The sequence below is a fragment of the Molossus molossus genome, unplaced genomic scaffold (genome assembly GCF_014108415.1).
Source record: "Molossus molossus isolate mMolMol1 unplaced genomic scaffold, mMolMol1.p scaffold_m16_p_1, whole genome shotgun sequence".
Taxonomy (NCBI): Eukaryota; Metazoa; Chordata; class Mammalia; order Chiroptera; family Molossidae; genus Molossus; species Molossus molossus.
Window position 1 is genome coordinate 172510095 of NW_023425344.1, and position 12087 is coordinate 172522181.

At 34.3% G+C, this 12087-nt stretch overlaps 1 protein-coding gene across 2 annotated transcripts in view; it reads left to right on the top strand.

The window, feature by feature from the left end:
* KATNBL1 (katanin regulatory subunit B1 like 1) overlaps positions 1–11353 on the top strand; it is a 36369-nt gene extending 25016 nt beyond the window's left edge. Inside the window, exons 2-10 of one of the 2 annotated variants that reach the window (XM_036263625.1) lie at positions 747–877; positions 2023–2063; positions 4373–4652; positions 6537–6655; positions 7366–7416; positions 7507–7596; positions 7923–8012; positions 8820–8913; positions 10393–11353. In XM_036263625.1, the coding sequence (XP_036119518.1) occupies positions 761–877; positions 2023–2063; positions 4373–4652; positions 6537–6655; positions 7366–7416; positions 7507–7596; positions 7923–8012; positions 8820–8913; positions 10393–10425 (915 nt within the window). In that variant the 5' untranslated portion in view covers positions 747–760 and the 3' untranslated portion in view covers positions 10426–11353. The remainder of the gene's footprint in view (positions 1–746; positions 878–2022; positions 2064–4372; positions 4653–6536; positions 6656–7365; positions 7417–7506; positions 7597–7922; positions 8013–8819; positions 8914–10392) is intronic. The other variant, XM_036263624.1, reaches the window with a different exon arrangement.
* The last annotated feature ends 734 nt before the right edge of the window (positions 11354–12087 follow it).

The window sequence follows — 12087 nt, forward strand, 5'->3', positions numbered from 1 at the left end:
TGCATATAGTGTTTGTCCTTTAAGGCTCTCCTCAGTGGAGCTTTGCTCACTCACATGGTATCCTTCTGTCAGTGCTTATTGTATTACTGCAGTTATTTAATTACTTTTTTAAAAGTCTCATCTGAAAGGTTTCTTAACCTGGGGGTACAAGTGGAAGGGCTATTCATGGATCAGATATAATTGGAGGAATAGGAGAGTGTGGATTATTTTTCAAAGTTAGAAGAAAGCTTTGGAGAGCTAGCTGCAAGAATGAAAGAAAATGTAAGGGTTAGGCATAAAACAAATCAGATATATATAGTTTGATTTTGGCTCCTCTGGCTACTTGTGATATATGTGATTTGGTTCAAAAATTTTAGGCTTCTGTAGATTTGAATGGCATTAACGATTACTACTGTACACATAGACATGATTTCATGACCTGTAAATTTAAATTTAATATATGGCTAGTGATATGGAAAATGGGGAGTTTGACATTTTGCATTGGCCCAAAATACATGCCATGTTATTGTTACTGGTGGCAACTAAAAGGAATGAAAATAGAAAGAGTCTTAATTTCCTGATATGCCCGGCCTGGGCTTCCTCTGTATTCAAGGTTTTTAAAATGTATAAATTAGAACTGTGTTCTCTGCTTTACTCATAAGCCTTTTTTACATAGCGAGGAGTTGTATTTTTATGTGCATTAAAGAAATAATTAGGTTCTTTTGCTCTTTGTATTTTTTATTTTTTATTTTTATTTTGTTGTCTAGGTATTTAAGAGATTATGGCATCTGAAACCCACAATGTTAAAAAACGGAACTTTTGTAATAATATTGAGGATCATTCCACTGATCTTCCTAGAAAAAGAATCTCTAATTTCACTAATAAGAACATGAAGGAGGTAAGTCCATGGTTTCTAGGTAACAGGTAAGACAGCCTCTTAGTCCATTCAGGCTAAGAATACCATAGACTGGGTGGCTTCTAACAACAGAAATTTATTTCTCACAGTTCTAGAGGCTGGGAAGTTAAACATCAAGACCCAGGCAGATTTGGTGTCTGGGGAGGGCCCACTTCCTGGTTCATACATGATGTCTGTCTTCTCTCTGTGTCTTAACATGGTGGAAGGGATGAGAGAGCTCTCTGGGTTCTCTTTTATAAGAGCACTGGCCTCATTCATGAGCCAGTCACCTCCCAAAAGCCCTGCCTCCTAATACCATCATTTTGGGAGGTTAGGATTTCAACGTATAAATTTTAGGGACGTACAGTCTTTCATTTCATCACAGACAATTTAAACTGTTAGGTCTATGGATAGTTTGGATTAAATTATTTAAAGAACAGGAAGTACTGATTCTGCTTAACTTGCCAGAATTAAGTAGAATTAACGCAATATTGAAAACTTTATATTCTGAAAGCTCTAAAAACTTTCTGGCCAGTGAGTGTACTGTTTTGTTATGGTAAATTTTAAATTTTTTTTTTTTTTTTGTAATCCTCACCTAAGGATATTTTTTCTATTTATCTTCAGATAGAGTGGGAGGGAGAAAGAGAGAAACATTGACGTGAGAGGCACACATCGACTGGTTGCCTCCTGCACGACCCTGACCAGGGCTGGGGTACGTGCCCTTGGCCAGAATCAAACCCGCGACTCATTGATCCACGGGCCAATACTCTACTACTGAACCAAACTGGCCAGTGAAAATTTTAATATTTTAGTTTAATATTAAAGCAGAATCTTAGGTGCTTTCTGTTCACCAATGCAAGGCATATCAGCACTGATATAATTTCTTGTAAACCACATTAAAATTCAACTTATTAAGTACCTTATAAGTATATTATGTAACTAGTGGCATGGAAAATAGGGAGATGGATATATCAACACCATCTGTATACAGTGTTGTCATAACTAATGATTGAGATAAAGCATTAGAACAGAAAAACTTTAATCTGAAAATTTTAACTGTTGAATTTCAGATTTGTTGATATCAATCACAAAGTTTACATAGCTTTATTTAAGAACTTAAATATGCTGCAACTATTTTAATTTTTCAGGTTAAGAAATCTCCAAAACAGTTGGCTGCTTACATAAATAGGTAAGAACATCTTTAAAGTTTGTGGGAAACAGAAAGTATTGAAAGCTGGATAAGAGTAAAAATAGGAAAAAAAAAAAAAAGTATTCTCTTTTGTTATAATAATTAACTTATTGTCAAACAGTTCTTTTGTGCTAGGCACTGTGCTAAATGCATCGATATTATCTCTGATCCTTGCAACAGTCCTACTGGGTAGGTATCATTACCTCCTAACAATTGATGAGGAAAACTAAAGATCAGAGAAGTTAAATGATTTGTTCAGGGTCATTATTCACCTTTAAAAAAATTTTTATGTACAGTAGAGTTTTCCAGAGGCTACATTTGATACCACAGTAGATTGAATGGAGAAGCAGATGATGAGAATCCAGCTGTCTTCTGTTAAAACAGATATTAGAGATTTTGCAAAGATGTAAAACAGTGCCATTCTTCTTACTATGTGTATATATAGGATTATTTTGGTATAAAATATTCTGTGTTAATCTGTATGAGTCTATTATTTTTAAATGAATTAACATTTCTCAGTTTTAGTTCCCAATACAGTAAATATATCCCACATAAAAATTTTTGAATTTACAGAATTTAAAAAATTTATTGGGGTGACATTAGTTAATACAATTATATAGGTTTCAAGTGTACAGTTCTAATAGACCATCTGTATATTGCATTGTGTGTTCATCACCCAATGTCTAGTCTTCTTCCATCACCATATAACTGACTCCCTTTCCCTTTACTACCATCCCACCCCCCTTTTCCTCTGGTAACCACCATACTATTATATGTGTCTACGTGTTTTGTTTGTTTGTTTGTCTTGTTTGTTCATATGTTGCTTTCAGTTTTATATCCCACATATGAGTGAATTCATATGGTGCTTGACTTTCTGACTTATTTCGCATAGCATATTCTCAAAATCCATCCATGTTGTCACAAATAGCAGTATTTAATCTTTTCTTGTGGCTGAGTAGTATTCCATTGTATATATGTACAACATCTTCTTTATTCAGTCATCTATCAAAGGACACTTCGGTTGTTCCTATGTCTTGGCCACCATGAATAATGCTGCAATGAACATGGGGGCACATATATCATTTAGAATAAATCAAGTTTTTCAGGTAGATAACAGAAGAGGGGTTGCAGGGTCATTTATTAACTTTATTCTTAATTTTGGGGGGAACCTCTATACTGTTTTCCATAGTGGCTATACCAGTTTACATTCCCACCAGCAGTGACTGATGGTTCCTTTTTCTTTTTTTCTTTTTTTTTTTATCCTCATCCGAGTACATTTTTCCATTTTCTACTCAGATAGAGCGGGAAGGAGAGAGAGGAAGAGAGAGAAACATCGATGTGAAAGGGACACATCGAGTGGCCGCCACCCACACGACCCAACCAGGGCCAGGGACAAACTGCAGCCAAGGTACATGCCCTTAGCGGGAACCGAACCCGGGTCTCTGTGGACCACAGGCTGATGCTCTAACCGCTGAGCCAAACCGGCCAGGGCTGGTTCCTTTTTCTCTACAGTTTTTCCAACATGTTATTGCTTGTCTTGATAATAGCTATTCTGACAGATGCAAGGTGGTATCTCATTGTAGTTCTGATTTGCATTTTCCTAATAGCTAGTGAAATTGATCATCTTTTTATATATCTGTTGGACATTTGTATGTCTTCTTGGGAGAAATGTCTGTTCAGGAGACCTCAGGAGTTTTTAAGAGTGCAAAGCATCCTGAGGTCAAACCTGAGGTTTGAAGACCACTATACTGAACCATGAGACGTGCTCCATTGTGGTTTCTTATTCAAATAAAATTAAATATACTTCGATTTAATAAAAATAAACTTTAAAATATTCAAATATGTATAATTATTTATCACTTTGTTAGAAAAAATTTAGGTGATTAGAAATTGTTATACACCAAGAGGTCGCCAGTTCGATTCCTGGTCAGGGCACATGCCCAGGTTGTGGGCATGCAGGAGGTGGCCAATCAATGTTCTCTCTCATTGATGTTTCTATCTCTCCCTCTCCCTTCCTTTCTAAAAATCAATAAAGAAGAAAAAAGAAAAGAAATTGTTATAATTTTCTTACTCTCAGAATAGCCTATAATATTTCATTTTAAAAGCATGTAGTTATTATGTCTCTTTTTATTTTCATTTGGTGTAAAGCATCATCCTTTTCATTGTTCTTTTTATGATCTAAAATTTAAGGTTCTTAAAATTCTGTTTACTTCCAATTCTGTTCTATTGTATCACAAAATATGACCTATTAAATCTTTCTGTTTAAAAACTTTTAAAGATTTTTATGTGCTTCTTTTTCATTTTTACAGAACAGTTGGACAAGTTGTGAAAAGCCCAGATAAACTACGTAAGGTGATCTACCACAGAAAGAAAGTTTATTATCCTTTCCCAAATTATTGTTATAAAAAGAAACAGTCCCCTAGAAGTGGGGGCTGTGACATGGCAAATAAAGAAAATGAACTGGCTTGTGCAGGCCATCTGCCTGAGAAATTACACCGTGATAGTCGAACATATTTGCTTAACTCCAGTGATTCTGGTTCTTCACAGACAGAAAGTGCATCATCAAAATACAGTGGTTTTTTTTCTGAGGTAAGTACGTTTATAAACTTAATGTTATTGTTACACTATTTGTTTTTTTCTTTGCCATGTTCTGCTAGCAGAATGATTTGCCACCCATTGAATTCAGATTTATTTGAATGTTTGTAACTCCCTGACACAGCTTTCCTGATTAACCAAATTTGAATCAGTTGTTTATTCCATTTCTCTAAGTTAGTGATATCTGAGGTGGCTTAAAATGATTGACAAGCTGCTATGGATATCCAGAATGACAGGTTGGCCAGTAGAGATTTAAAGGAAGGGAAAAGAGCCCTGACCAGTTTACTCAGTGGTTAGAGCACCAACCTCAGGACCAAAGGGTCTCAGGTTCAATTCCTGGTCATGGGCACGTACCTGAGTTGCAGGTTCGATCCCTGGTCCTCAGTTGGGGTCATGTGGGAGGCAACCAATGAATGTTTCTGCCTCTCCCTCTCTCTCTCTCTCTTCCTCCCTTTCTCTCTTCCACTCTCTCTAAAAAAAGATCAGTGGAAAAATATCCTTGGGTAAGGATAGATAAATAAATGAAGGAAGGATAAAAGAAATCTGGCCAGTGTGGCTCAGTGGTTGAGCGTTGACTCAGGTACCAAGAGGTCGCCAGTTCAATTCCTGGTCAGGGTATATGTCCAGGTTTCAGGCCCGATATCCAGTGAGGTATGCGTGGGAAGCAGCTGATCAATGTTTCTCTGTCTCATTGATGTTTCTATTTCTCTCTTCCTGTCCCTTTCTGTCTCTCTAAAAATCAATAGAGAACACATATTAAAAAAAAAAGTGGACCACCAAAGCCAGTTATCCAAGCACATTTCGCTAGCTCTCAAAATTACCTGTAGAAGCTTTGTTTAGGCAAACCTGCTAAGGTGTGCTGCTGTTCTGGCTCAGGCAACATTAGTTATTTGAACAGGCTCAAGGGGACTTGAAGGACATGATAAGAACTTTCTAAAACTGGATTGTTATGATGGTTGCACAACTCTGTAAATTGATTAAAAATAATTAAATTACATACGTTTAATGGATGAATTTTATGGTGTGTAAATTATACCTCAAGATCCTGAAGATGTTCTCCTATTTTTTTCTAAAAGCTCTATAGTTTTATGATACCTACTTAAGTCTGTGATCATTTTGAGTTAATTGTTTTTTTTTGTTGTTGTTGCGAGTATTACAGATGCCCCCAATTTCCCCCTTCTCCCAGTCCCACCCCAGGCCTTCACCACACTATTGTATGTGTCCATTGGCTATGCCTATATGTATGTAAGTTCTTTAATTAATCTCTTCCCATCTTCCCCCTCCTCTGAGTTATGTCAGTCTGTTCCTTGCATCCATGCCTCTGGACCTGTTTTGTTCGTTATTGGGGTGACATTGATTAATAAAATCATATAGGTTTTGAGTGTAGAATTCTATGATATATCATCTGTATAGTATTGTGTGTTCACCACCCAAAGTTGTCTCCTTCCATCACCACTTATCTCCCGCTTTACCATCTTCTATCTGCCCCCACCCTCCTTTTCCCCTGGTAATCACCACCTTTGTATAATTTTAAAATATGTCTACTACAATAATTTAATTGAAACAATGATTTTATATCATAATTCAGTGATTTTTTTTTTTTATCCTCACCCAAGGACATTTTTCCATTTTTTGTTCAGATAGAGTGGTAGGGAGAGAGAGGAAGAGAGAGAGAGAGAAACATTGTGAAAGGGACACATCGAGTGGTTGCCACCCACACGACCCATCCAGGACTGGGGACAAACTGCAACCAAGGTACGCGCCCTTAATGGGAACTGAACCCAAATCTCTCTGGACCGCAGGCCGATGCTCTAACCACTGAGCAAAACCGGCCAGGGCTCAGTGTGCTTTTTAAGAAATTTGATTATTGCCTTTCAGGTTTCTCAGGACCATGAAACAATGGCACAGGTTTTGTTCAGCAGGAATTTGAGATTGAATGTAGCTTTAACTTTCTGGAAAAAAAGAAGTATAAGTGAACTTGTAGCTTATTTGGTGAGGTAAGTGTGACCTTTTATGCTCTTTCTTCAATAAAAGTAATTTCCAGTGTGCTGTCTGGAAGTGCCTCTTCTTTTTTGTTATTGCTGGCTAAAATTGAACTTCTACATTTAGCTTCAGTAGAGAGACAATATGGTTTAAATTACACTCATCACCAGTCTAAGAGTAACCAAAATACAGAAAACCATCAGTTTTATCAGTCTGAACAAAGCTGTTACCTTCTCTAAGATTCTTATCCATAAAACTAAGAGATACCAGAATGGGAAAACGAAACCTTTAAAAATCCCCTTTGAGTGAAAACGTTAAACATTACCTTCTCAAGTATTACCTTAGTGAGGCCTTCCTTGGCCACCTTATTTTAAAATGTACATTTCTTTATTCCCTATCTATCTTTTCTGTTTTATATTTCTCCATAGCACTTACTACCATCTACATGTTCTATATATTTTACTTGTTTATGTGTTTTTTGTCTGTCTCTGCCTTCTCCTCCCACCCACCCCTGACACACACACACTCTTACACACACTCATACTCACACACATATTAGAAATGCAAGCCCTATCTCTTTGTTCACTGCTGTATCCCCAGCACGTGGCTAATCATGGACACGGATTATTTCTTGAATGAGTGAGTTTCTCAGAAGCAGTGTCATCATATGAAAATGACTGAGAAAATCAGTTCTCTAGTCGATACTATCCTTTTGTACCCACAGGATAGAAGACCTTGGAGTCGTGGTAGATTGTCTTCCTGTGCTTACCAATAGGTAAAAAAATATTTTTCAGAAAGTAAATTAGTTTTAAAAATGGACAAATTATGACCTGTTCATATTTTTATAACTTAGTATTTCTTTTAGTTTACAGGAAGAAAAGCAATACATCTCACTTGGCTGCTGTGTAGACTTGTTGCCTCTTGTAAAATCACTACTTAAAAGCAAATTTGAAGAGTAAGTGCTAATTTGAATCTCAATGCGTATTTATTTTTCAGCATCCTTGATTTTGTGCCCTGTAAATGTGTTAATAGTAGATTGAGCTTCATGGGACACACAGTTTTTCAAGTTGCTTGTAGTCCAATTAGGAAATAATATGAAGTGACTAAAGACAATTACCAAAGCATGTATAAACAAGTTATATAAAATACAATTTTGTGAAATCAATGTTTAAAAGGGGGAAAGGTTGATGTAATAGATGTGTGTTTTTGAGTAGGGGGGTATCATTTCTTGTAAAGGCTTGGATGAAAACACTTGAATTTTGTAACAAAATGTCATTTCAGATATATAATAGTTGGTTTAAACTGGCTTCAAGCAGTCATAAAAAGGTGGTGGTCTGAACTATCATCCAAAACAGAAATTATAAGTGATGGGTGAGTATACCTGTAATCCTCAGGCTTCCAAAAAAAAATTTTTTTTTTCCAGAAAAGTAGCTGAATTAAACTACGTGATAATGTTATTCCATGTTTGTCAGTATATAATATTTATTTTATTTTCAGGGAAATATTAAATTGAGATACTGTTCATATATGAAAATTACACATAGAAGTTGAATCCCAGAGCCCAATAACCCCCTGTATCTCTTCTAGCAGAACCCTCCTCTTTGTTATAGAAGGAAAAAGCACAGCAGTGGTTTAACCTTCATAATGAATTAAGGGAGAGAAAAAGAGATGGCCTTTAGTGGCGTAAGTAATGAGGCACAGGAATTGAGGCATCCTGCAGGGTCCTTTGGCTACCTAGACATGAACCTCAGAGTCCAGTGTGGATGATTACAATTCTAAAAACTATATTATAATCATCATATTTTGAATATTTTCTTGATGTGAAAATATATAGGTATTCTACCAAATAAGCCAGATTATTATGAAACTACAAAAATGTCTCCCAAACTTTAAGTCTCCTTAAAGTTTATAATTTTCTTTTTAGACTCTCAAAATTTTCCACTTCATACCCAAGAAAAAATTGTCTAAATGCTTCAAATTCCTAGTTTTCTTACCTGCATTAACAAGTAACCTTTAATTTCTATGATTGGCATGTACTACTTTAAAGAGTTGCTTGACTTCAATTAGTATAATTTTTTCTAATAAACACTTAAAAATTTTTTAAACTGTTTTTATTAAATGTATTTACTGCCAAAGTTCATATTATATTTGCATTCTCATTTTCTTTTTCCCTCCTAGAAATATTCAGATTTTAAAGCAACAATTAAGTGGATTGTGGGAACAAGAAAATCATCTTACTTTGGTTCCAGGATATACTGGTAATATAGCTAAGGTAATCTATACTTAAGCTTAAAATTTTAAGGTTAAAATCAATATTTAAGCTTAATTAAAATTTAGAAATAATGTTAGTATTATGCATTTATAAAGGAACTCTTAAATCTTTAGGCAGAGTAATTCAGTACTATTCAGTAAGGTCCACAGTCAGTTTCATATTTGCAAATGCTTATGGTGTTCTTGATATGACTGTGACTTTGACAGGGAACACAAGAATTACCCATTGAATGTGTTTGAGATACAGCCACAGAAATAATAGAGGTTGTTTAATGACCTAGTTCCAATCAAAGAAAAGTATTTGAAAAAGTTAAAAATCCAGGTAAGGAAGGCATCCGAAAATGAGGTACAGAATACAATTAAATGGTTTGGAGGATATATTTTACTTGACTTTTGTTAATATTATACTCTTTGGAAAAGTAAACTGTTCATATCACAGTATGAATTTGATATTGGTTTTTATTGACTTGCTTGTCTCTTAAAGGAAATGTTCATTGGATTTTAATATTTAAACTTCAGAAAACATTGGTATATAAAATATATATAATTGCAGAAAAAAACTCATTGTTAAATGTTTCCACCTTTTTACTGAACATATTGCTATCATAAATTAGCATTAGCCAGAAATATAAATATGCCCTTTGATTTTAAAAATATATTAAATAAGAGAATTTATGTTAAAGACTTAACTTGTAAAAATCTTCTTGGATACTTTTCAAGAAAAGAAGCAAAGTGATATATCAAGCATGTGTGTTACCAATGTGTATAATTTTACTTTGTAGAATTTTTAATGATTAAAATCTTATAAACAGAAATCAATTTCCCAGAAGTTTTTTCTGTTGTTGTTCTTTTGATAATGGAGGAAAAAATGAAGTGTAAAAGCTTAAAGAAAGTGGAGTACTTTTAGAGCGTACATGATATATCACATTGTTCTGGAGGGATCTTATATTCTTGGTAATAGAACTGAAAAATTATTGTTTTCTTAGACGTTTGCTTTTGATTGTAATTTTTTTTATAAAGAGAGAAGCTTTGTCATGAACATAAGATTAAGATAGACAATATTGAGTGATTATAAGTTCTATGAAGTTTCTTAAGCTATGATAAAACCTCTTTTACATGTTTTACAATATATAACTTTCTTGAGGGTAGAAATCAGAAAGATTGGCTATCATCAAACTGAAGGAATTGTTGTGAATGATTTAGTGATCTTGCCTAACTTTATAAAGGCAGAGTTGCTTGATCACAGGAACCAGAACATTTACTCAGCATTTAACAAACATTTATTGAACATGTGTTGTGTGCCAGGCCCTGTGCTGAGCAAATGCAAATTAAAAAGTAGAGTAAGACACATCTTTTACCTTCAGAAGGTTACAAAGGGAAAGTAAGGCAAATCAAGTAACAAAAAGGGAGACAAAAATGGGTTGTGTATATGTGTATTTACTACACTAGCTAATGAAATGTTTTTGTTCTATTCTCTAAGGATGTAGATGCTTATTTATTACAGTTGCATTGAAAGACTTCATCTACTAAAGAGCATTTGGTTATTCATAACATCCCAGGACTGTATGATTTCCAAACAAGTCTCATTGGAGAACTGTGAACTGGAAGAATTCAAACTTTTTTTTTTAAAGCCACATAATGAAACCACTAATGAAACCCTAACAATCTACTTCACATTGAAGTGGAAAAATTATCCGAAAGGAGCAGCTTCAACTTCAATAAGGTGAAAGTGCACTATGAAGATTGTTCACCTTTGCTGCATTTGGGATTTATATGGTTATTTGGTAACATTGTTTAAGAACTACTGGATCTTAATGCAGTCCTGCATAAGAATACACTTTATACTATGTGAAAAAATAAGACAGAACTTATTTCTAGGAACCGCAAAGACCAATCATCATTACTTTTTTTAAGATTGTGTTTTATAAAAAACACTCAAATGTGTGCAGCTATTTTCTTATGTTAAAAGACTTTGAAAGTTTAAAACATCAGAGCAAATAATCAGTACTAAAAGTTTTTTGTCCACACTGAGATACTATGTATACAAAATGCCTTAATTATTAATAAGCCAATGTGTATGATACCAATATCTGTTTTAAAAAATTAAAACCAATCATGCTTCTGGCATGAAAATTATGGAATTAAATCAGGGGTTTCCATCCATATAGAATGTTGTTGTTAAAATTTATTCCATACCATCTTTTAAACTTGAGAATATTTTTAATATCTCTAAACTATTTTTGCCAGAATCGTCATGTCATGTATGTGTGTGTAATTCCTATATAAAAGAAAAAGGTGAATATGTATTTGTATGAGTGCTTAGCTGGAAACGTTCATAGAATAGGCTAATTTATATTCACTTTCTATTGTATATAGATTTCTAATATTTTCAGTTCTGTATCATTTAAGCTTCATTTGAGTTAATTTACTAAATATTCCTATTTTTTGCTTTTTAAAAATCTGGTTTTATATGAATTCTAATTCTTTTTCTCTACATTATGATTTAAGGAATTACATACAATGCTTTAGAAATGTTTACAGTTAGTGCTGACCTTGTTTTTTAAATTCCAACACTTTATATTACTACCTCCTCCGATGGTTGGTATGAAATGCCAGGAGACTGTATGAGGTCTTTTTTCCCCCCCAGTACCACTTTTGGTATCAATGAACCCACTTGTGGAATGTCTTCACAGCTGTATATCTTAGCCTATCTTGAGAGTGATTGGGATTTAAATACCACTATTGGTTCATATATTATCTCATCTTTAATGATCCCAAGAAGCATCTGAGCAGAGATTTTCAGTATCAAATTTCTATGCAGTAATCCTTCAAGCACTTGAATGTAAGTCCTTAGCATTTACCCAATTAGCGACTACTGATGTGAATCCTAAACAAGCATCTTTCTTTGAAAAGATTTAAAATGTTGTCTTTTACTGAGTTCTCCTTTTGTGTAGCTATGTTTCATATAGCTATGTATTCTTCACAGTGAACATCATTTTTAGTAATTGGCTATTTTCTGAAATCTTCAGAATAATTTCAGATTACTGCACTTCTGTGATTTGAGAGTTGAGTTATTTAAGAAGTCGTTTTTCAGGAGGTGGGAATTTGAATGGGAAACCTGCGTCATCTCTGTGAAACCTTAAGATGATGAAATATAACCTTTCTTTGTTCCTAT